This window comes from Psammomys obesus, unplaced genomic scaffold (genome assembly GCF_907164565.1).
Source record: "Psammomys obesus unplaced genomic scaffold, mPsaObe1.curated_primary_1811, whole genome shotgun sequence".
NCBI classification, from domain to species: Eukaryota; Metazoa; Chordata; class Mammalia; order Rodentia; family Muridae; genus Psammomys; species Psammomys obesus.
Genome location: NW_026596433.1, coordinates 2,687,294 through 2,713,683, shown reverse-complemented (window position 1 = coordinate 2,713,683; position 26,390 = coordinate 2,687,294). Strand labels below are relative to the sequence as shown.

The 26,390-nt window shown below is 37.7% G+C and overlaps 1 protein-coding gene across 1 annotated transcript in view; it reads right to left on the bottom strand.

The window, feature by feature from the left end:
• Positions 1 to 26,390, bottom strand: part of Anxa10 (annexin A10) — a 75,272-nt gene that overhangs the window by 33,543 nt on the left and 15,339 nt on the right. Inside the window, exons 2-3 of the mRNA XM_055597885.1 lie at positions 7,205 to 7,286; positions 1,851 to 1,945 (exon numbers count right to left, since the gene is read on the bottom strand). Coding sequence (XP_055453860.1) covers positions 1,851 to 1,945; positions 7,205 to 7,286 — 177 coding nt within the window. The remainder of the gene's footprint in view (positions 1 to 1,850; positions 1,946 to 7,204; positions 7,287 to 26,390) is intronic.

Below are 26,390 nucleotides of genomic sequence, written 5' to 3'. Positions count from 1 at the left end.
ATGCTAGAGAAATTTTAGTTTTTGCATCATTCTAGATTTAGGTTGGTATAGTAAAAGAAAGGAGGATGTAGAGGAAATAGAAATTGAGTAGTAGGAACCAGTTAAGATTAGCCTGCACAGAAAACCATGATCATCTAAGAGCAAGCAACAGAGATCATCTCCCCCCAACCACCTTCTGTGGGGTGCCTTACTAGGCCACAGAAAAAGAGGATCCAGACAGTTCTGATAAGACCTGATAAGCTAGGGTCAGGTAGTAGAGAAGAACCTTTCCTATCAGTGGACTAGGAGAGGGACATAGTTGGGGAAGAAGAAAGGATGATGGGACCAGGAGGAGATGAGGGAGGAGACCATAGTCAGGATACAAAGTGAATACATTGTAAATAATAATAATAATAATAATAATAATAATAATAATAATAATAATATTCAACAAAACAAAACAAACAAAGAAAAAAGAAAACCATGCTGATCTAAAACAAGAATCTGTAATGGAAGGAAGGAGAAGAATGTGAGGGAGTGATAAATGGCAGGACTTTACAACTGACTGAATGACAAGACTATTTCTGAGGTGAGGGACAAGCCTGGCTCTGTGTTGTCCCATTTCTTCAGCAATTTAGCCATCAGCTATGACACGCCAATTGTTCAGGGAAAGTGCAGGATAACTCCAAGACCTTAGTGAAAAGAGTTTCACGCCAGTGTAAGTTTTTTAATGGGCCTTAAATCCCTTGAGTCTAAGGAACTCATGTCTTATTTTAATCTATTTTGGTATGATTTTTGCAGAGCTTGATATGCAGAAGGTCTTTGGCCTAAGTTAATTTGAAGTATACCTTTGGATTATTTTTTTTTTTCCTGAGCAATATCATCACTTATGGTACTGTGTACATTTAGATCATATTAGATTAACAACTGTACTACACTGAACATTTTTACATTTTGTTAGCAAGAAAATTAGCTCTGGGAGCATAAGGTAAGGTAACAGTTTTATGTAGAAAGAGGTGTAACTGTCTCCTCTGGCTTAATTCAACTCATGTGTCTACTTGCAGAGCTTTCTGGATCATTAACTGTTCTAAAACACAGAGCTACCTTTTGTTGCATGTGTTATGGTCGTTCAAAGGCTGCTCTTTAGAGACAGAGTCAATTTATATGGACTAACTCTGTAGAGAAAGTTTTATGAGAGTGTTTCATCAATAATGTGCAGTTGACAAAGTAATTGCTATTCCAGGCCCTTTTGGCCTGAAGAGTTTTTGTTCTGAATCTGTGGTTTAAATGCATAACAAAAGCAAAGACTCCTTAATGGTTCTCACTTTGAAATTAGAATGTGATTACTTTAAAACATGGATAGTTTTATTGCCTTAAACTATTTTTAAAATGCCATTCCCCTTTTAATGGTCTCCATCATGGCATGCTGTGGAGGAGAAAAGGTAGAAGAAAATTCATATTGGCTCAGAGCTAGGTGAGGACCTGCAGAGATCTGGTGGGAAAGATGTTATTTTTCTGACCCCAGTGATCATTAGTCGGCTCTCTGCCTCCCCTAAAGCTCCACATAGGCGTTCCCAGCCCTACACTTACAGCCTAATTGGACCAAGTGGCATAAAAGGTTATCCAATCTTTCTTTTGTGAGAGACTGTATAAATAGGAAAAGCACAGGCAAGTCACTGTGAGTGTCAATAGACATCATACACATAGACTTTTCATGAAAGAGCTCTTATTCCTTGAAGTATGTTAAGAGCAAGACAAACCATTTTTTTAACTAACAAGGAGTTAAGAAATGTTTGTGCTCAGTGAGCCTGAAGGAAAGAAGGTCCATTTCTCTGAAAAGGGTGTTGACCTCGAAACAGGTCAAGGCTTACCCGGCCGTACATGCTCTGGTAGGCCCCAGCTATCATCTGCCGCTGCGCATTGCTGCGTTGTGTTAGTATGTCTATCAGCAGGTCTTTGTTGCAGTCTAGGAAGGAACCGTAATAGAAAATTAGCATGAAGAATCCATTCATTTTGGACTAAAACTAATGGGCAGGTGTTATCCTCGTTTATACTTTACTATTAAATATTACTGGATATCCCACTTGATAAATCCTACATGCTTTTCCATGTTACAATTAGTACTGTTAACAGTACTAATACAATTAGTACTGTTAATATTAGTACTGTTAACAGTACAATTAGTACTGTTAATTGTAAACAGTACAATTAGTACTGTTAATTAGTACTGTTAATCACATCCGTTTAGTTTAAATTAAATCCCATAAGAAATATAGGAAGATAAATAAAATAGAGCTTGTCTTTAGATACTTTAGTCTGCCTTACTGAAAGAGAGCTTCCCTGACTTTCAGGCTGATGGGTGGTAACTGAGTACTGCGTCTTCCCAGGGGACAGTTAAAGATGTGCTTTATAGTAAAAATGTGTTACAAAACTAGGGCAGCTTTTGTAGGACCTCCAGGAAAAGGAGAAGAAACTCAGAAGGAAAAAATGAAAGCACACAAGGTGTCTGCATACTATAGGCAGGTAAAGTGAGCCTATGAAACACTGGATGGAATATGGTCTTTTTTTGTCTATTACCTAGGCTGTCTTTCCTGTGTACCCTCTACTTATTCATACCACAGCATCACATCATGCCACATCACACCACACCACACCATAACACACCAAACCTCACCACACCACACCATACCATAACACACCACACCACACCACAATACACCATACCACAGCATACCACACCATAATACACCACACCACATCTCACATCACAATGTTCATATCAGTCATATGTCATAATTGCTTTCTATTGTGTTTATTTCTGACTATTCAGAATAGAGTAGCCAAGATAGGCTTAACTTTTGCATCAGCTTGACTAAAATGTAAACAGATTCATATATATTGAAAGCCCTATGACCTCCTTTTTCTTATGGTAACTATCTTGAAAATACACAAGTGTAAATATCTTTTTTCCTAAGAGACAGAAATCTTCTTTTTGCTCTTATTAGTGTTGTAAACTGGAAAGAGTTTTAAATAATCTATCTATCTATCTATCTATCTATCTATCTATCTATCTATCATCTATCTGTCAATCTTTCTATCTCTATCTATCATTCATTCTATTAAAGGAATAGAAAAATGAATGATTTAGAAAGAGAAAGGAGGCTGTGAACATAATTATAAATAATAAATAGGAGATTTTCAGTGATTTTCACTGTTTTTCTTATAATTATAAAATTTATTGAGTTACTATACTAATCTGTTTTGTTGGTCTGTTGAGATTACACACAAACTGTCTCTCTGATTTACTCTGTGTTTATTAGTTTTTATATGTTTGTTCACTAGTTCTTTATGAGATACTGCATAATAATTTTAAATGAATCTCAATAATTTTATTAAAGTGGGTTAATTAAAATACAGAAACTAACTACTAATATAAAAGAAATATAAGAGAGACTATTATTCATTGGATTTATTAAAGAGATAATAAAGGGACATTATAAATAACTCCATGCTCCAAAATTTAATTGTCTAGATAAATAGATCAATTTCTACAAAGATATAAGATCAAACTTATACAAGAAAAATTGACAATCTGAATGAATTATAGCTATAAAAGAAATTGAATCAATAGTTAAGTCTGTCAGAATAAAAGTGTTAATATTAGATGTTAATAATGATTCTGAAAAAAATGATTCTGACAAATTTTAAAAGAAATAGCACTTGTCTATAATATTTCCACTTACCAGAAACATTATCTGATGTCAACATTAATCTGACAGAGAGGTGCCAGAATTAATCTAATGTTCAAGCCAAAGGCAGACATTACAGGAAACTTCTGACAAAGAACTTTCATGAACAAAGACACACTTCTCCAAAGAAAAACACAGGAAACTGAACACAGCAGTGTTTATGAAGAACTATACATAGGCCTAACATCAGACAATCAATGCCATAGATAGTTTAAAAAAGCAAATCCATACGATTATAAGAAAAGATGTAGAAAAAGAAATTTGACAAAATGCACCATTTCTTCAAGAAAAAGAGTTTTAATTAAAGTAGGAATCAGAAGAAACTTTTTCAGTTTGATAAAGGACCTCTGCAAAAATCCCGTGATTATTATCATATCGAGAAGGGTCCTCTTCAAAGTGAAGGTAACCACATTTAGCTGAGGGTATTTCAAAACAGAAGACTACTTTTGTATTTTATACTCCTTTGTTAAGATTTAGGGATACAGCTTAAGAATGGTGTTGTTTTTAACAAAATCTAAATCATTCGATTTTACCAGTAAAGACTCAGGAGTTAGATGTTGGGGTGAAAGAGCCCAGATGACATTCCTCCCCAGGTGATACCCCAGAAGGAACACCCCTTCTCCCAATCTGTTTCAAACAACCTCCTCAAACCGACTCTCCCTCCCTACTTCCTGTGTGTCTCTCTTACCATCCTCTTGACTTTCTCTTACTTTCTACGGTTTTTTTTTTTTTTCTTATTAGTCTATGCTCACTTCCTGCCAACTCTTGATCTATGGTTGATTTTATTTAATCCTGTTTCAAGTAAACAGGATTGGAGTAAAGGTCTATGCTGGGGCTAAGCCACACCACAACTAGAAACTTTTTTTCTTTTTCAGTAGATAACACTGTGTGGGGGTTCATGGTGTGATCAAATATTCTCCAACAGGATGGTTTCAGTTATCCAGTGTCACTTGGAGTTTTGGAAAATATACATTCTTATAGATTTAAAGAAAACATACAGGTCTTCTGAGAATATATATGTAGATGAACAGCAACTAATGGTACTTTCTTGGGACTCTGACTGCATCATGAGGAGATGTACACCTAAGAAGTATTCCCTTTTAGGTTTAATGAATATGTATTTAAGCATATTTCTACAAATTTTGCTAATATTTCATTTGCTTTAGAGTTAAATTTTTTTCAGAATAAAATTAACAAGAATCTCTGGGTAAAACATTGGTAATTATCTTTTCAATTGCATTTGATCAAAGTCATTAAAATTGACAAACTCTTAATGCATGTGAAACTGTGATCTTGCTCTAGCACACTTCCCCAGACATTGTACCATCAAACTTGAAACAATCCCTAGACCCCCTACTCAGATGTAGTCCAGGGGTAGCTCAGTTTCCATAGGGGTTGCCTAGTAAGGGGAGGGCAGTGGCTGACTTTGACATGGACTCAGTGTCCAGCTCTTTGATCACCTCCTCCTGGTGAGGTAGCATAACTGGGCCACGGAGAAAGAGAATCCAGACAGTCCTGATGAGACCTGATAGTCATATAGTAGGGGAGGAGGACCTCTCCTATCAGTGAACTAGGGGAGAGACATAGATGGGGAAGAGGGAGGAAGTGTGGAACCAGGGAGGAACGAGGGAGGGGACTACAGCAGGGATACAAAGTGAATAAATTGTAAGAAATAATAATAATAGAGAAAAAAATTTAAAAAAAATTGAAACACTGGAACCCCTCAGCCTAAACCTCACAAGCAAAACATCCTGATAGTCAAAATGAATCCATATTTTCACTTTTTGATTGTAATGGCAGAAAATTTGAAAATGGAGAAAATGATGAGTGTGTATGTGTGAGACCAGATTGCTCTGCCCTTTAGTTTTAAAGGAAAAAAAAATCATTGTCTGAATCCTGAATAAAACTTACTTTGTCTTTGTAGCTTTCCAGTAATTATTGATAGTTTAAAAGGCATGAAATAGTTGCCAACTTCTAAAGCTAAATTCAGAAAACATATATAATACTTTATTATTTTCATATGTGTGTGATATGCTATTCATGATGAAACACAAAGGTCTGTAGTGTGTATTCATGTACAGGAGAGAGAGAGAGAAACTCTCTCACACACACGGAGAGAGACAGAGACATAGAAATACAGAGAGAGACAGAGCAAAAGAGGGAGGAGATATTCTGTAAAGCAAGTAACCTTGTCCTGAAGTTATGAGTTTGCCTTCTTTTTTTGTAATTTTTATCTTTTATATTAATTACAGTTTACTTACTTTGTGTCCCAGCTGTAGCCCTCTCCCTCATTCCCTCCTAATCCCATCCTCCCTCCCTCACCTCCTCTCTCCCCTTCTCTAAGTCCACTGAGAGGGGAAGTCCTCCTCTCCTTCCATCTGATCCTAGTTTATCAGGTCTCATCAGGGCTGGCTGCAATGTCCTCTTCTGTGGCCTTGCAAGGCTGCTCCTCCCTCCATGGGGAGGTCAAAGAGCCAGCCACTGAGTTCATGTCAGAGACAGTCCCTGTTTCCCTTAAAAGCGAAACCCACTTAGATGCTAAGCTGCCATGGGCTATATATGAGCAGGGGATCTAGATTAAATCCACGCATGGTCCTTGGTTGGGGAATCAGTCTCAGAAAAGACCCCTGTGCCCAGATATGTTTGTTTTCTTATAGAAGGACTTAATTTTTTCTGCAATCATTTATGTTGTCTGGGTTTATCTATTTGCTCATTTAGAAGTCTTTTAAAAATGAGTTTTGTTCAAGGAAAATACATGAATCTTTAACAGTTCTAGATCTAACCTTAAAGATTAAAGAATTAAAAACAAGCTGTTTTTCTCCCCCTTTTTTGGACATTCCTTTTCTAAACTGGGATCTTATCAAATGAATGTTAATTTGCTAAGCAAACTTCCTCATCTTAGGAACTCACAGATCAGTCTTCAGGTGCAATAGACGGACAAACACAAGGCAAATGATTATCAGTGAGGAAGGAGCTAGGAAGAAAGAAGTCCTGGATGCACAGATAGTAGGGCCTTAGAGAAAGATGCAAAGAGGACATTCATTTGAAGAATTTAGGATAAAAACAGACAAGAGAGAAAACAGCACCCCAGGCAAGAAGTATATGGGGACACTTTATGAGATATAAGCAAACAGAGCCGTTTAGGAGAGTAGGACACTAGATTTGGCTCCAAGAATAAGTAGCAACAGAAACATGCTAGAAAGGGGTCAGGAGGATGTGTTACTTTGGATCAAGTTTATTGGTTTGGAAATTTTTCTGGAAGTCAACTATGAGGCATTTGAAGGCATAAGGAATTCATTTCACAATCCAAATTTTAATTTCTCCTCAGCATCATAGCCTTCTATTACTTTTTCCTAATTCTATATCCTTGTGACTCTCATCTACAAAACCTTAGTTATTTTACACTTATGGTAATATGTTAACATGTGGCAAAGGAAGACAACACAATGTTCAAAGAATGCTTTTTCCAGGCTTACCAAACCCTTGGAGGGCTCCCCCCAGCATTTGGGCATCCATCACAGGATTGAAATTTGGAGCTGGGAAGATAGTTCCTTGGACCTGGTGGGAAAAGTCAGCACATAAGAGATTGTACCAATTTACACAAAAAGTTTCAACAAAGTTTTCTATATAAATACCCACAGAAATGTATTCTACATGGTTAAATTGCTGTACTACACTGATGTTTATTAAACAAGTCATAATCGTGTGTTAAATATGGAAAGCTAATTTGGTTTAGTGTATTTTATTCAGTGGCTTCCAAAAAATACAGGTACATTGGATTATTGACCTGACACACTCAGCTGCAGAGAAAATATAAAAATCTCACCCCCACATCTCTTGACAATAATAAAATAGCAGAACATTTAGGGAAGATGTTGGAGTCACATGTTTCTGACTTCAGATACTGCCACCTAGGACTCTGTGCCCTATGCTCACCCTCAACATGAGAGAGCTGTCAATCAGATATTATTAAGTACAAGGGTCAGCTCTTGCTATTTGTTGTCGATGTGTCCGGAACTCTGGAAAATAAAAATGCTATCTCACAGTAAATGAGCCTATGAGGATTCAAGAACTCATTCATTGAGCTGGTGCTTTGGGAATACAATGTTAGGTCAAAATACTGCTCTGTGGTACCATGGTCTAAGGGAAGATCAATCAATTAAACTGGACCATAGTTTATTGTTAAATAATTATTAGTCCATTGATAACAAAATATTTATTAAAGGATTTAGAGCATTAAATGCTCTCTTCCTTTAGGTATATGTAGATTTGATTTTAAATGATATTAATAAATGTGGAGCTATCTGTGCATTTAAAGTAGAAAACTACATAATATGTGGTGTATTCCTATTTTTACACTTAGAAGCACATCTGTGATGGTGGAATGTGCTCCTACAGCATTGTCATGGACAGAAATGTCATTAAAATAAGAACTACCAGGTATGGTAGCTCACACTTGTAATTCGACCACTTCTCAAACTTCACCTGAGAAGTTGAGGCAGGAGGATTATGTGAATGCAAGGTCAGCCTTGTCTTTACAGTAAATTCCACATAGCCGAGGTTACAGAGTAAGATTCTCTCAAAACAAAACACCTACTACCTCAAAACCTATTCTCTATCTACATTGCCGCGCTGCATTCATTTACAAATGAATTTTCAGTGAACATCCAAGTTCTCAAGTTTACTGTGCATGACCTTGAAAGAACATTCTCTTGAGTCAAGCCCCGGTTATGTCTATTTATTAGGTGAAAACACAAAATTTTAACTCATGTGTCTATCAAATTGTCGTATGGTTGAACTCCATTAGGATGACAGGCAAATTTCTTTCATTTATTAAATTAAGCTCAGATTATGGATTTTAATGTAAATATTTAGGTCTTCATAACTCAGACATTTTTTTTATGTGTATGTGTCTGTGTTTTGAGTGTATGCATGTGTGCTATGTATATACAGGTGCCTTCAGAGGTTAGAGGAAAATATTGATCTCCTGAAGCTGGGGTTTTATGAGCTCCCCGATGTGGGTGCTGGGAAGACAATCCAAAAACTTTGCAATGTCAGCAAATGCTCTTAATTGCTGAGCCATCTCTCCTGCTCCCACATTTTTTTTTTCATGTTTCAATTCTATATGAGTTTAAGATTTAAATGTGTGTGGGGGGGAATCCAAGATGGCAGAGACCAGTGTACACCTTATCTGAGGGGCAAAGGATCTGAGACTCTGAAATTGGTGGGTGAAGGGGCTGCTGAACCCAGAACAGAGTTATCTAGGCTTCCAGGGAGAAAGAGACTAACCATGAACTGAGTTCATTTAGAGTCAGGTCACTCACAGACTCCTCTACGGTCCTTTCCTGGGCCTCAATACCCAGCCACTTCCCAGTATCTACCTCCCTACTCCCTCTTTGGAGGAGGCAGAGGAGGCAGCCAACAGAATCTGCCACAGTCCACACTGCCCAGGCCCCGGCACTGGCAACTATTCCTAGCAAAGAAATCCTGGCTCAGGATCTGGGACTGAGAATACCCAACCCTTCCTGACATTCCCCAGTCGCCATAAGCCTGCCCTGGCAGAGCAGAAGAATAGAGAGGCACGGGTTCTGCCACAGACCACAGTGCCTGGTCTCCAGCGCAGCCAGTGGCTCCTAGCAAAGAAACCCCCGGCTCCGTATCTGGGACTGAGGACACTCAACCCTTCCTGGCACTCCCCTCCGGACCGGCCGTCATAAGCCTTCTCTGGAGGAGAGTAAGGACAGAGAGGCGGCCTGAGGATTCTGCCGCAGACCACAGCTCTTGGGCCCCAGGCTCAGGATCCAGGAGAGAGAATATTAAGTCCCCACTCCTCCCACCCAACCCCACCCTGATACTCCCCCCAGGAATGGGCCCCATAATCATTCCCTGTTGGAGGTGAAAGATACAGAAGGGGCCTACAGAGTCTGCCACAGAGCACACTGCCCAGGCTCCAGTGTGGGTGGAGCTCAGCACAGCAAACAGTACAGGTGGACACCAAGATCTGCCGCTACAGCACCACTGAGCTGACTGTTAGCCTACACCCGCATTTGCCCCAGCGGGATCAAATTGGAGAGTAGAGAACAAAGGGAACACCTGTGCTCTCCTACTGGCCCTGCAAGAGAGTGGGTGTGCCTTCAAGTGAGTGCTTGCAGAGCCCCAGATCGAGGGCCCCTCTACACAAGCATCCCAACAACAGATCCCTACCACCCACACCCCTAGTGTGGGTAGGATTTTTGGGACAGTGTTCTCAACACTGAAGCCTCCGCTCTGCTGGTCTATGGGTGAATTCCTGCCAAACAATTCCTGGAACCCAGACAGATCTGCATACCAGTGGCCTGTAGGCCACTGCCATAGTCAGGGAATCTACGCCTGCACACTGCACTTGCTAAAAGCGCCTGCGAATAGTGCCAGCTTCACATTTCTCACTTAGGTACAGCTGAAACCACAATGTACACTCTCAAACCAGTGAACCCCTCTCATCTTCCTGAAAAACATTCCATTAACCAGAAAAAGATGGGACTAGTCTGAAGTACAGGTTCCAGGAACAAACAGTGAGGGTTACAGATAAGCACATGGCCAGAGGCCTAGGTAAGAACACACCCAACAAAAATCAGGACATCATGGCTTCACCAGCACCCCCCCATCAATGGACACTTCAATTCATTGGAAACACAAGAAAATGACTTTAAAACTATGCTTTTTCAGTTATTAGAGGCTCATAAAGAGGAAATGAACAAATCTCTCAGAGAAAAGACCACAAAAATTGAGGCAAACAAAAAGGAAATGAACAAAGCTCTCAAAGAAATACAGGTAAATACAACCAAACAAGTAGAGGCACAATTAGCGGCATAGAGAGAGGAAACGAACAAAAAAATAGAAGAAATCATTGAAAAAGCAGGACTCCACATTCAAACAGATGAAGGAAATGGTGCAAGGTATGAAAACAGAATTAGTATCAATAAAGAAAACACACACAGAAAACTCTGGAGCTGGAGAACATAGAGAAAAGATCAAGAACTACAAAGGTAAGCATGACCAACAGAATACAAGAGATGGAAGAAAGAATCTCAGGTGCTGAAGATACACTTGCAGAAATTGATACATCTCTCAAAAAATATCAGAAAAGTTCTAAACACAAAACATCCAAGAAATCAAGGATACCATGAAAAGAGAAAATCTAAGAATAATAGGAGTAGATGAAAAAGAAGATACCAGGCTCCAAGGTCCAGAAAATATTTTCAAGAAAATTATAGAAGAACAATTTCCCAACTTAATGAAAGAGATGTTCATAAACATACAAGAGGCCTACAGAACACCAAAGAGACTAGACCAGAAAAGAAACACCTCATGTCACATCATAGTCAAAACACTGAACATACAGAGCAAAGAAAAAAATATTAAAAGCAGTAAGGGAAAAAGGTCAAATAACATATAAAAGTAGAACTATCAGAATCACACCAGATTTCTCAACAGAAACTGTGAAAGTAAGAAGGGCCTGGGCAGACATCTTGTAGACTTTAAGGGACCACAGATGCCAACCCAAACTACTCTATCCAGTAAAACTTTCCATCAACATAGATGGAGAAATCAAAATATTCCATGACAAAACCAAATATAAACAATATCTACACAGCAAACCAGCCCTACAGAAGTTACTAGAAGGAAATTCCAACCCCACAAAACAACTAAATCCAAGGAAACATAGGACATACGTAACTACACAACAACAAAAAAATCAACAGAATACAAGCAATGAAACAGAGCAACACCACCAACCTCACATCAAAAGAAAGTGACATTCGTTCTTCACTAGTATCTATCAAAATCAATGGATTCAACTCTCCAATAAAAAGACACAGACTAATAGAATGGTTGTGGAAACAGGATCCAACATTCCTCTACATCCAAGAAACACATCTCTGAAGCAAAGATAAACACTAAATCAGAGTAAAGGGCTCAGAAAATGTTATTCAAGCAAATAGACCCAGAAAACAAGCTGGGATAGCAATCCTAATATCTAAGAAATAAACTTTCAACCAAAATTAATCAAAAAAAGATGAAGAGGAGCACTACATTCCCATCAAAGGAAATATCTCCCAAGAGGACATCACAATTCTGAACATCTGTGCCCCAAATAAAAGAGCGCCTGGTTTCGTAAATGAAACATTATTAAAACTTAAATTATTAAACATTATTACAGCTTAAATCATACATCGATCCCAACACCTTAATAGTAGGAGACTTCAACACTCCATTCTCTTCAAGGGACAGATCAACTATACAGAAACCAAATAGGGAAATAAAAGGATTTACAGAGGCCCTAATACAAATAGACCTAATAGATGTCTACAGAACTTTTCACCCAAACTCAAAAGAGTATACCTTCTTTTCAGCACCTCATGGAACCTTCTCCAAAATAGACTATATAGCTGGTCACAAAGCAAGCCTCAGCAGATACAAGAAGATTGAAATAATCCCCTGTATTCTATCTGACCACCATGGACTAAAGCTGGACCTCAACAACAATGGAAATAATAAAAAGCCTACAGGCACATGGAAACTGAACAACTTGATACTCAATGACAGCTGAGTTAAGGAAGAAATAAAGACAGAAATTAAAGACTTCCTAGAATTCAATGAAAATGAAGGTACAAAATACCCAAATTTATGGGACACATTGAAAGCAGTGCTCAGAGGAAAATTCATAGCACTAGGTGCCTTCACATACAAGCAACTTAATGGCCTAATTGAAAACCCTAGAAAAATAAAAAGAAGCAGATACACCCAAGAGGAGCAGACAGCTGGAAATAATCAAACTCAGGGCTAAAAATCAACAAATTAGAATCAAATAAAACTATTCGAACAATCAATGAAACTAAGAGCTAGTTCTTTGAGAAAATCAACAAGACAGATAAACCCTTAGCCAAATTAACTAAAGGGCAGAGAGAAACTATCCAAATCAGTAAAATCAGAAATGAAAAGGGGGACATAAATAGAGACACTGAGGAAATCCAAACAATCATATCTTATTACAAAAGCCTATATGCCACAAAATTTGAAAATCTAAAGTAGATGGACAATTTTCTTGATAGATTCCATCTACTAAAATTAAGACAAGATCAGGTAGAAAGATTGACTAATCCTATATCCCACAAGGAAATTGAAGCAGTCATCAATAGTCTCCCCTCCAAAAAAGCCCTAGGCCAGATGGTTTCAGTGCTGAATTCTACCAGACCTTCAAAGAAGTGCTAACTCCAATTCTCGTCAAATTATTCCACAAAAAGGAAACAGAAGGAACATTACCAAAGTCATTCTATGAAGCCACAGTTACCTTGATTCCTAACCCATACAAAGACCCAACAAAAAAAAAAAGAGAACTTCAGACCTACCTCTCTTGTGAACATTGATGTAACAACTCAGTAAAATACTGGCAAACTGAATCCAAGAACACATAAAAGATATCATCCACCATGACCAAGTAAGATTTATCTCAGGCATGCAAGGGTGGTTCAATATACGGAAATCCATCATTGTAATCCACTGTAACTGTAAATCCACCATATAAATGTAAAACCACCATATAAACAAACTGAAGGAGAAAAACCACACGATCATTTGACAAAACCCAACATCCATTCATGTTTAAAATCTTAGAGAGATTAGAGATACAAGGCACATACCTGAACATAGTAAAGGAAAGCTTATAGACAACATCAGACTCAATGAAAAGAGACTCAGATAAATCCCACTGAAATCAGGGACAAGGTAAGGCTGCCCACTCTCTCCATATCTCATCAATTTAGTACTTGAAGTCCTAGCTAAAGCAATAAGACAACTAAGGGAGATCAAGGGGATACAAATCAAAAAAGGAAGAGGTCAAAGTTTCACTATTTGCAGATGATATGATAGTATACATGAGTGACCCCCAAAATCAAGCAGAGAACTCCTTCAGCTGATAAATACCTTCAGCAAAGTGGATGGATACAGAATCAACTAAAAAAAAAATCAGAAGCCCCCCTGCATACCAAAGACAAAATGACTGAGAAAGAAATTAGGAAAATAACACCCTTCACAATAGCCACTAATAACATAAAGTACCTTGGTGTGCCTCTAACCAAGTACGTAAATGACCTGTTTGAAAAAAACTTCAAGTCTCTGAAGAAAGAAATTGAAGAAGATATTAGAAGATGGAAAGATCTCCCATGCTCATGGATCAGTAAGATTAACATAATGAAAATGGCTATTCTGCCAAAAGCAATCTACAGATTCAATGCAATTCCCACCAAAAATACCAACATAATTCCTTACAGACCTTGAAAGAAAAATTCTCAACTTCATATGGAGAAACAAAAAACCCAGAATTTCCAAAACGTTCCTGCACAACAACAGATCGTCTGGAGGCATCTCCATCCCTGATCTCAAGCTGTACTACAGAGCATTAGTAGTAAAAACTGCATGGTATTGGCATAAAAACAGAAAGGTGGATCAATGGAACCAAGTAGAAGACCCAGAAATAAACCCACACACCTTTTGGTTTTTGACAAAGAAGCCAAAACCATTCAATGGAAAAAGACAGCATCTTCATCAAATGGTGCTGGTCCGACTGGATATCTACATGCAGAAAAATAAAAATAGATCCATATTTATCACCCTGAACAGAACAACAGTCCAAGTGGATCAAAGACCTCAACAGAAAACCAGACATACTAAATCGGTTAGAAGAAAAAGTGGGGAAGAGCCTAGAAATCATTGGCACAGGATACAACTTCCTGAACAGAATACCAACAGCACAGCCTCTAAGATCAACAATCAATAAATGGGACCTCATGAAACTCAAAGCTTCTGTAAAATAAAAGATACTGTCATCAGAACAAAACGACAGCCTACAGACTGGGAAAGATCTTCACCAACCCTATATCTGACAGAGGGCTGATATCCAGAATATATAAAGAACTAAAGAAGCTAAAAAGCAACAAATCAAGCAATCCAATTAAAAAATGGGGAACAGTGCTAAACAGAGAATTCTCTATAGAGGAATATAAAATGGCAGAGAAACACTTAAAGAGGTGCTCAACATCCTTAGCCATCAGAGAGATGCAAATCAAAACGACCCCGAGATTTCATCTTACACCCATCAGAATGGCTAAGATGAAAAACTCAAATGACAACACATGCTGGAGAGGTTGTGGAGAAAGGGGAACCCTCCTCCATTGCTGGTGGGAATAGAAACTTCTACAAACCACTTTGGCAATCAATGTGGCACTTTCTCAGCCAAGTAGGAATAGTGCTTCCTCAAGATCTAGCTATGCCATTCTTTGGCATATATCCAAAAGATGCTAAAGCACACAACAAGGACATTTGCACAACCATGTTTGTAGCAGCTTTATCTGTAATAATCAGAACCTGGAAACAACCCAGATATCCCTCAACAGAGGAATAGATTCAGAAATTGTGGTACTTTTACACAATTGAATACTACTCAGCAATTAAAAACAAAAAATCATGAAATTTGCAGGCAAATGGTGGGATCTCGAAAAGATTATTCTGAGTGAGGTATCCCAGAAGCAGAAAGACACTCATGATATATACTCACTTATATAGATCTATAAGATAGGATAAACATACTAAAATTTGTACACCTAAAGCAGATAAACAAGAAAGAGGACCCGGGTTAAGATGACAAATCTTCACATAGAAAGACAAATGGGATGGACATTGGAATTAGGACAAAGTAAGTAACAGGACAGGAGCCTACCACAGAGGGCATCTGAAAGACTCTACTTAGCCATGTATCAAAGCAGATGCTGGTACTCATAACCAAACCTTGGGCAGAGTGCAAGAAGTCATATGGAAGAAGAGAGAGTTAGTATGACCTGGAGAGGACAGGAACTCCACAAGGACCAAATATGTCTGGGCCCAGGGGTCTTTTGTGAGACTGTTTCTTCAACTAAGGACCATGAATGGATATAACCTAGAACGCCTACAGAGATGTAGCCCTTTGCAGCTCAGTATCCAAGTGGGTTCTGTAGTGAGGGAAACAGGGACTATCTCCGACATGAAGTCAAAGTCTGGCTCTTTGACTTCCCCCCACCGAAATTCATATGGGCCCAGGGATCTTTTCTGAGACTGTTTATTCATCCAAGGACCATGAATGGATATAACCTAGAACCCCTGCCAAGATATAGCCCATTGCAGCTCAGTATCCAAGTGGGTTCCCTTGTTTGGGGAACAGGGACTGTCTCTTACATGAACTCTCCTGCTCGCTCTTTGACAACACCCTCCCCTTGCTAGAGGACATTGTAACCAGTCCTGAAGAGACCTAATAAGTTTGGATCAGATGGATGGGGAGGATGACCTCCCCCATCATTTGACTTAGAGAGAGGTATGAAGGAGATGAGGGAGGGAGGGTAGTTTTGGGAGAGAATGAGGGAGCTGGCTACAGCTGGGATACAAAGTAAATAAACTGTAATTAATATAAAAATAATAAAAATTTAATTAAAAAATAAAAATATATATAATATTTGAGAAAAAGATTTAAATGCTGGAAGTAATAGTCATTTTATTTTTATTGTGATATTAGACCACACCTCCTAATCATTCCCAAACAGTTCTAACAACTGGGGTCCAAGCATTCAAATATATGCACCTATAAGGTTTATTTGGATTCAAACTACCTGAAATACCATTCTCAATAGTTAAAACAAAAAAAGTTTTTTTTTTTTTAGGAAATGAAAGACTTGTACAATGGAAATTTTAAGATGCTGTAGAAAAAAAACTGAAGAACATATCTAAAGATTGAAGATCCTCCCATGATCATTGAATGGCATGATTCATGTGTGAAAATGTCCATCCTATAAAAAAATACAATCTTCAAATTCAATGCAATCCCCATCAAACTTCTAATACAACTATTCATGCAAACTGGAAAACATAATCTCAAATTTCATGTGTTACAAACACCCATGATAGCCAAAACAATCTCTGAGAAAAACAATGGCATTAACAAAAGTAATAATAACAGAACTGCTAGAGGTGTTGCTCCAGACTTTATGAGATATTACAGATCTGTTTTGATCTTTATTTTTTGATGAGAAAATTCTGCTGAGAAAGATCTATCTTGGAGGAGTAGTTTTTAATGCCACGCCTACCTCAGGAAATAGGGTAGGCTCTCATCAGGAACTTGAGAAAGAAGACTTTAAAGCTCTATTCCTCATATTTCTGTACTTAGAATCTTGCTGTGATAGTGAACCAAGAAAACCTGTATGTAGCTGAAACTGCCTTTAGCGCTACTTCTCATGTAGCAGATTCCCTCAGCTGTAGTGAAGTTGTCGTGGAATTGCAGAATTATAGATTTTTCAGGAGATTAAATAGACCTACAAAGCATCCACTCAATTTGTGATACACTGAGTTCACCATCTTCAGGTACCTAGGTTCAAAGGCTCACGCTACACCTTGTATTAAAATGAATGTATCCCATTGAGTATATCTTTAGCTGAAGGTCTAGTCGTTCTTTGGTTATTGAAAGAGCTAAATTTGAGTAATGCCCTGTAGTGTACAAAACATGATTCCTTTTAAGGGAGAAATATTCTTTGGTTGTGGCTCATAACAAATTTTTACATGGTGTTGTGGTTATGACAAAGCTTATGCACATCAAAATAATTATTGCAAGAGATGAAAAGAATGTGTATTTTATTTTTTTCTTATCAGTTACATTTTATTAACTCTGTACCCCAGCCATGTCCCGATCCCTCATTCCCTCCCAGTCCCTCCCTCCCTCCCTCATCTCCACCATGCCCCTTGCCAAGTCCACTGATAGGGGGGACCTCCTCCCCATTCATCTGATCCTGTTTTATCAGGTATCTTCAGGAAAAAAAAAAAGATTAAATTGTAAACCTTGGGATGGCTTAAAGCTCTTTAATTATGATTAACTATTTTATCTCCTTTTAAATTAAAAACAAGTCTGATTTTAAATGAATATAGATTTTTATATAAATTCAAAGTTATATTTCTACAACATGCTATATATATATAATTCAACCCTGGTTCAAAATTTTTATATGATGCTAAAATTTCAAGGTTATAAAGATCTATTCAAATTAAGCTAATTTAAAATGTATGTATAATTGCCGATGTCTCTATAAATTTCTCAATAAATAAATAAATGCAAAAAAAAAACCAAAAAAAGAAAAGAATGTGTAAATGTTTTGTCTTAGACCCCAGAGAGATTTGAATTCAAGTTTATTCTTTGTCATTAAGAAATTGTATAGGCATAGAAGTTCTTTAAATTCAATGTATCTGTTCTTCAGTTACAAAATAGGGATAATATGGCTTGAATATCATAGAATCATCTAGTAATAAAATATGATGCTGTGAACTACAACTTGGGGAGGCTCTTTGAAAATGGAAGTTATCACTGTAGTCATAGCAATCCACAGAAGAAACAGACTTAGACTTAAGAACAACAAAAGACCTGTGAGAGAGACTAACACATGGTGGAAAAGTAACTCCAGAAGAAAAAAAAATCAGTAAAATTAAGCTACTAATAAACAGAAAAACAAGCCTTACAAATACGAAATGTGTATGAATTGTAGAATTTCTATCAGCTTTTATTCCTTATACAAATATCACTTTATGTTACTTAGTTATTGAGAATTATGTCATAATATAAGATACAAAACAGAAAACATGAATAATATTTATTTTTCAAATAAATAACCAATAACTAATATATCTATATGTTAAGAGTCCAGATGGAAACCAGAACAGAGAGAACATATCTCAACATAGTAAAGGCAACACATGAAAAAGCTACAGCTATCTTTGTACTAAATTAGAAAACACCTCAAAGCATTCTACTAACATCTGGAACAAGACTGGTGACAGGGAAGTTGGCACTGAGAGTGGTCAGCGTGAAGTCATTAACATGGGGAAAGTTTTAAGTATGCTAATGAGAAAATACAGGTTTGAGTAAGACTGACCTCTTGGGTTTCAGTATAAATTTTAATGTACAAGGTGAACAAATAAACTGTAATTAATATAAAAATAAAAATTTAATTAAAAAAACAAGGTGACTCAAGCTGACAAAAACTAACCTGCATAACACATTTTGATAATATCTACTGCCCATTCCTCTTCCTAATTCCTGTCAGATCCTCCCTACTTTCCCAACCTCCAACTTCTTATTGTCTATTTTATTCCCTACTGAGTCTAATTTGTGATTGTTATATACTCATTGGAGTGGAGCCACACACTATGACACGGTCAGTCAGGGACCACATCCTTAAAGACAACTGACTTTTTCTCTCCCAGAACTTATTCACTATCCATGCTTCTCAGTTAGTGGGAAGGATTTGGAACCACTTTCTACCCATTGTTAACTGGCTTGATCTTATTCATTCAATCTTGGGTGCCATATACTCATGAATGTGTTAGACCTGTCGTTTCCAGAAGAGACTGCTTCACTATAGTTTTCTCTGACTTCTGGTATTTCTGCTCCATTTATTTTGATGGTTGCAGAGCCTTGGTACATCAATGAGAAATAGATGTCCAGTTTGTGCCTGTGTATCCACAGATACTTATTTTCTGAACTTTGTCAGTTGTGGATTTCTGCATTAATCACGGTCAAGTACACAAAGAACCTTCTCTAATAAGTCTGAAGGTTGCACTGATCTATACATACAGAGTTATAAATTTAGAAGGTATTTTGATAATATGCCCTAGTAAGAGATAATAGTAGAACAAAAAAAAAAAAATAGAAGCCATCATTGAAAAGCAGGACTCCACATTCAAACGAATGAAGGAAATGGTGCAAGGCATGAAAACAGAATTAGAATCAATAAAGAAAACACAAACAAAGAAAACTCTGGAGCTAGAGAACTTGGAGAAAAGATCAGGAACCACAAAGCTAAGCATCACCAACAGAATACAAGAGATGGAAGAAAGAATCTCAATTGCTGAAGATATACTTGCAGAAATTTATACGTATCACAAAATAAATAAATATGTAAAATCAACAGGTTCATCCTTAGGAACTATGAGCTCCTTATAGTATCCTCAACCATGGATTCTTGGTCAGATTTGCATGTGTTTTCCCTTGTGGAATGGGTCTCAAATCTAACGAGAAAGCACTTGGTTATTACCAGAGCATCCATGCCACTAATGTCATCATGAGCAAGTCCTGGACTCCTGGACGTAGTTCACAAGCTTCAGTGCTGAGTGATGGTGTTAATGATGCCCTCAGCCCACCAGCCTCCTAAATAGCACCTTCTGATGCTGTATAATCTAACCAGCTCGGACGAAGTTTTCTCATCAGAACCATTTGATTTCTCCATGTTCTGTGATAAATATGTTTAGCATCTTCAGCCATAGAGCCTTGCCGTCCATTTTGATGGGCAACCAAGAGTAACGGCTAATATTCTGCTTTGCTTTGGGAGTCTAATTAAATTCCTTTAAGTATTCTAAAAGAAACAAAAAGGTATTCTTATATACTTTAACACATCTAGAATAATTTTATATTTTCCATTCACAATTAAAATTCTTTCATATAATTAAATGGCTAGGAAGGAGACATCTTCTCTAGTACTAAACATAATCTGCGAGGTTCCAAAGCTCTCCTTCGGGTGAACTACAAGCCAGGTTCTTAGTAATGCCGGCATGGTTGGAAACTGTCCTTATTTTTGACTTATTAGAGTAGATGGGGCACCAATCAGATTACAGTCTCCCTGTTCCTGGAGCGCAATCACATTACAGTCATGCCTCCTGCAGACTGGCCTAAAGTGGGTTTTCAGGTACTAAAATCAGGAGCATCAATCAAGGTGATAGAGAACATGCAGTTACGATAGCTTCTACCCCACAATAGAAAACATGTGGCTGGGACCACTCACTGCGAGAATGAACATAAGACATCCTGCATACTCATTTCAGCTGAAAGAGATGGAATGTTTCTGATATTATTTAATCTACATGAAATCTTACTGTTTAGTATCTGTAGTTTCTACTTTGGTGTTGCTGTGATAAACAATCCACAGCCAAAATGAATTTAAGGAAGGATGGACTTATTTTGTCTTATGGTTCTAAAGAGCCAGAGTCCATTACAGTAGGGAAAGCATGGCAACAGATTGAGGGAACAGCAAACTAGCCAGTTGCATTTTCATCCATAAATAGGAAGGAGAAGGAGCAGGAAGTAGGGATAATCTTAAACCCTCAAAACGTGTACTCAGTGATGTTTTTATAGTGTTCATCAGGGCTCTACTGCTTGAAGAGTCCCTAATCTTCCCAAAGAATGCCACTAGTAGGGGACCAAGTGTTCAAATACATGAGCATATGGGCGCAATTCTCCCTGAAACCACCAGAGTAAACCAAGTCAATAGGGCTAAGAACACATTGTTCTCCTTTTCTCTATGGCTTCACAATAGTTCCTGTCTTCCTACCTTGGAATAGCTACAGAAATTCACTGGAAGTTTGATATGTATCTAATTAACATCAAGACTGTAATTTAAAACCATGAACTGATGTGATTTATTTCTGCTAAAAAAAATAAAAAGAACTGAATGGATCTATCTATTTAATTATAAAATGCACTTTAAAATGAGGTATTTCAGAAGATACAGGGTTCTAGTTGCTCAGCATTCTGAGATATATATTTTAGACTGGCTTTAGAGACACTTGAATATATGTAAACAGTGGGTTGAATATTTACAATTAGTCAAAGCAAGATTTCTTGATACACAGGAAAAGGCTGTGAAATACCATTTTACATGTGTTAAAAGTATATTTTGTGTTAGTGTATATGGATGCAATTTTTAATTTGAAAAAAAATTGGTGATAAATTTCATGGTGTTTTTTTTTTGTTTTGTTTTTTTTTTTTTTTTTTTTTTGCAGACTCAACCAAATATCATAAAGAATGTGTGTTTATAAACGTAGATGTATTTGTCTTCATCTACTTTATTTTTGGAAAATCCTTTGCTTATTTGAACCCTGGCTCAGTTATTTTATGTGATAATTAATTCTAGCATTTTCAAACGATAGTGGAAACTTATATGTGAGGTTTTTAGGACATCTGAAAGCTACATATCATAGATTTCCTCTATAGTATAAAGAAAAAATATGCTAAGGAAGTACCTTTCAATAAAGTTATAAAAAGAGTCTCAGACGTAAATTGTTTCCTAGCTTGGGAACTTTGTAAAGTCTGGGTATTGTTTTTAAAGGAGGATATAGAAATACCAATTGTTCTTTTTTCTATTATTGTGGTGACAAGAGGAAGATGTAACAAATGTCACATATCTGGTATTGAGCCCATTTGTAGCATAATCATCTAAGAGGAAAACTACAAATTGGTTTCTATGCAAGAAGCATAGATTCAAAACTGAGTTTCAGTCTTTGACCTTTATTCATATTTGTTAAAAGGTCACTCAACAATGATTTCTTAGATGTTTTTTTGAAATGTATTTTTTTCATGTATATTTGCTCCATCTCTGAGGATTATACTGCCTCCTAATTCAAAACTCGGTTCAAGCACTTTAGATTTTATCAAGCAATGCTTTCTACCTGCTCCTTATTACATGTGGCTGTCTCTTCTGCATTTCATTACATTTAAATTATAAACTTCCAGTGAGCAAATAATGTAGTTCCCTAGATGCAAGGTAGACTTAAGGAATTTTTGTATGTCTTAAGGATTCCCAAGATCCCCAAGAACATTACATTTCTATTGTTGTGTTAAATACCATGACCAAAAGCAAGTTGGAGAGGAAAGAGTTTATTTTATCTTATAGCTCACAGCCAGTCATGAAGGGGAGTCGGGGCAGGACCTCAAGGCAGCAACTCAAAAGCAGAAACGGAAGCAGAAGGCTCCGAGGAAAACAAATTTATTAGCTTGCTCCTCAGGGCTCACACAGGATCACCTTCTCCGAGGTGGTGCAGACCACACGGGCCTGCGCCCTCTAACACCAGTCACTGTTCAAGAATATATCCCTCATACTTGCCTCTAGACACTCTGATGGAGGCATTTCTCAATTAAAGTTTCTTCTTCTCAGATGACTCTGGCTTGTGTCAAGGTGACAGAAAAATCTAACTAGTACAGAGTTCTTTAACTTTCCTAGTAGTTTTTTTCTAAAATTAGTCATTCTTATAAACAGGCTATTTTCTAAGTGTTTTCATCTGTATTTCACTATTTCTCAGTTGCCATGACTCCCCCGTAGATTGGTTGCAAAGACATTTTGTTGATGGCATTGGAAAAAAAGAAGGCACCAGGCCACTCCATGTCAGGATTACCTGACATTAAGAAGGCATAGCACAAGGAAGACCCTAGGGAAGACGCTCAGTCCTCTTTCAGAATGGCAAACGCGTTAGACATCGGAAGCAGAAGTCAGAGAAAAGCACAAGAGCCTACCAGACGGCCTCTGAAAGACTGTAATGAACGTGTTACTGAAGCACAGGCTAAGACTCACAGTCCAACTTTGGGCAGAGTTCATGGAATCTTATGAAAGAAGGGTAAGGTAGAAAGACCTGGAGGGGACAGGAGCTCCAAAAGGAGACCAACAGAGCCAAAAAATCTGGGCACTGGGAGACCTGCAGAGATTGATACCCCAACCAAGGACCATGCATGGAGAGGACCTAAAACCCGACTCAGATGTAACCCATAGACTCAGTCTCCAAGTGGGTTCCTAGTAAGAGGAACAGGGGCTATCTCTGGCATGAACTCAGTGGCTGGCTCTCTTATCACCACCCCCTGAGGTGGAGGGTGCAGCCTTACCAGGTCACAGAGGAAGACAGTGCAGCCAGTCCTAATGAGACCTGATAGGCTAGGGTCAGATTGAAGGGGAGGAGGGCCTCCACTATCAGTAGACTAGGTAAGGGGCAAGGGAGAAGAGGGAGGGAGAGTGGGACTGGGAGGAAATGAGGGAGGGGCCTACAGCCAGGATACAAAGTGACTAAATTGTAATAAAACAAAACAAAACAAAACAGAACAAAACAAAACTGTCAACCTTCCCTCCAAAAAGAAGGCATAGCACAGTTTTTTCCTTTGAGAGGGTCATGCCAATATTCTTGGCTGTGTCTTTTATTTTTTTCCTACTATTTTTCTGTCTATATTAAATTCTCTTGATAAACTCTACCCCTGCTTCAAGGGTGAAACAGAAAAGCCAACCATGCCTCTGCTAGCTGTATAGTCCCTAAACTAATTAATCTCATGAAACAGAAATTCAACTTCAAGTGAGAGAAAAATTAAACTTATTTTCTTCATTCTTTAAGCTTATGAAGAATTTTAGTAAAACAGTCACTGCAATATGAGTTTCATGAATCTAATTTCCAACTTAAAGGGAAAAATAACTTCAGTTTCTATCTTGCAAAGAAAGTTTGTATATTTTATCTAATAAAAATAAAAATGTACAGATGCCTCGTACATTAGTACTGCCCCAGATTGTGATATCGAGATGGGGGAGTTCATATTATTTTTTTCCAAATTGACAAATAAGTTATTTATAGACAAGATACAATTATTAAATTAGTAAATGTAAAGTCTTTTAAATTAGCAGTTAGACGTTCAGAAATTTAAGATAGACAGGAAGGAATCTGATCTCATCTATACAGCCTCTTAAAGTTAACATATAAAATATCTTAGCTAATTTACAGGAAACAATTGTTTACAAAGATGGAATTGCAAGTAACTTTAACTCAATAGAATACTACTAAACATAAGCTAATTATAGTCAAATAGAAAACTTCAAAAGCTGCTTACTTTTTTTAAAGCACATGATGCCTACTGTCTGATGCCTGGAACCTGTGAATGTTACATTACATCAAAGAGACTTTTCCCATACTATAAAATTAAATATATCCCCCTTATTCCATAAGATTACTTACACTCTGCCCAAAGTTTGTCTATGAGTCTCAGTATCTCTTTTGATACCCTGGTGGGTAGAGTCTTTCAGAGGTCCTCTGTCCTGTTCCCTGCCATTTCCTGCTTCCGATGTCTATAACTGTTTGCCCTTCTGAATGACGATTAAGCATCCTCCCTAGGGTCTTCTTTGCTGTTTAGCTTCTTTAGGACTATAGGTTTTACTGTTCATCTTATATTATATCGCTAATATCTTCTTATAAGTGAGTATATATCATTTGTGTCTTTCTGCTTCTGGGTTATCTCACTCAGGATGAGCTTTCCTAGTTCCATTCATTTGCCTGCAAATTTCATGATTTCCTTGTTTGAAGAAGGGGGAGATAGGAAGGGGACAAAAGCTCAAAAAGGAGAGCAACAGACCAAAAACATCTGGCTCAGTGGAACCTGCAGAGATCAATGCACCAACCAAGGACTATGCATGGAGAAGACCTAGACCTCCTGCTCAGATGTAGACCATAGGCAGCTCAGTCTCCATGTGGGTTCCCTAGGAAGGGGAGCAGGGCAGTCTCTGACATGGACTCAGTGGCAGGTTCTTAGATTACCTTCCCCTGGGGGTGGGTAGCCTTGCCAGGCCACAGAGGAAGAGGATGCAACCTGTCTTGATGAGACCTGATAGGCTAGGGTCAGATAGTAAGGGAAGAGGACCTTCCCTATCAGTGGACGAGGGGGAGAAAAGGGAAGAAGGTTGGGACTGGGAGGAGATGAGGAAGGAGACTACAGCTGGGATGCAAAGCAAATAAATTGTAATAAACAAAAAGGAAGAAAAAATAAAATTAAATATTGTGAGGTGGAACAGTTGCCTGGGGAATAGTAGAATCAGTATGACTGGCCTCATAAGGGAGAGGCAAAGGGATATTTGACTGTAGAAAAAGCAACAAGATAATGGAAGCAAGAGCTTATACTGCTATCTTTGAACATGAAGGGAGGGAACAGGGTCCAGGAATAGGGGTATCATTTAGAAGCTGGGATTGGCAAGAAAACACTTTCTTCCCTAGAGTCTCCAACAGGAACTAGTCTTGCCAATAGCTAAGTTCAGGATAATGAAATTAACAGTAGATTTTTTAGACCCCCCCAAAACATAAGAAACATGAAATTACTTGGGTCCTCTGTGATTTGTTATAGAAGCTTAGGAGATTAAATGATTTATTTAAAATCCATGTCTGTGTGTCCCCCAATCCTATACTCCCAAAGCAAATGTTGTCTATATACTGGAAATGACAGAGTTGTGAAAAGGAAGAAAGGATATAGAAAAGTCCAAATAATAAAAATTACATCATTAAATAGTATTAGTAATTATTAGTAAATTATCAGTAAATAATTTCATATTGATGAGTATTATAGAGAGCTGGAGAAAGAATAATTGGTAACCTACATCATTAAAATTTATATTTATTTATTTTGTGTGCATGAATGTTTTGCCTGCATGTATGTCTGTGTACTCTGTACATGCCTAGTGTCCAGGGAAGTCAAAGGACAGGCTCAGTTCACCTAGAACTGTAGTTACAGGTGTTCTCAACTGCCATGTGAATGCTAAGAATCCAACATGGGTCCTCTTCAAGTGCTTTCCACCCTGAGCCATCTCTTTGGTCCTAAGTCATGTGTATGACTTCTGTATGAATGTAAAAGTTTTTCAAAACAAAAAGTTAAAACTGTCTTGTTTTTAAGTTCAAGTCCATTTCCATAAATCCACAAACGAGAGACTATTAGTCAAGTGTCAATACATTGGTCTGAACTTAGCTTTCAACAGCAATGGGTCAACAATGCTGGAT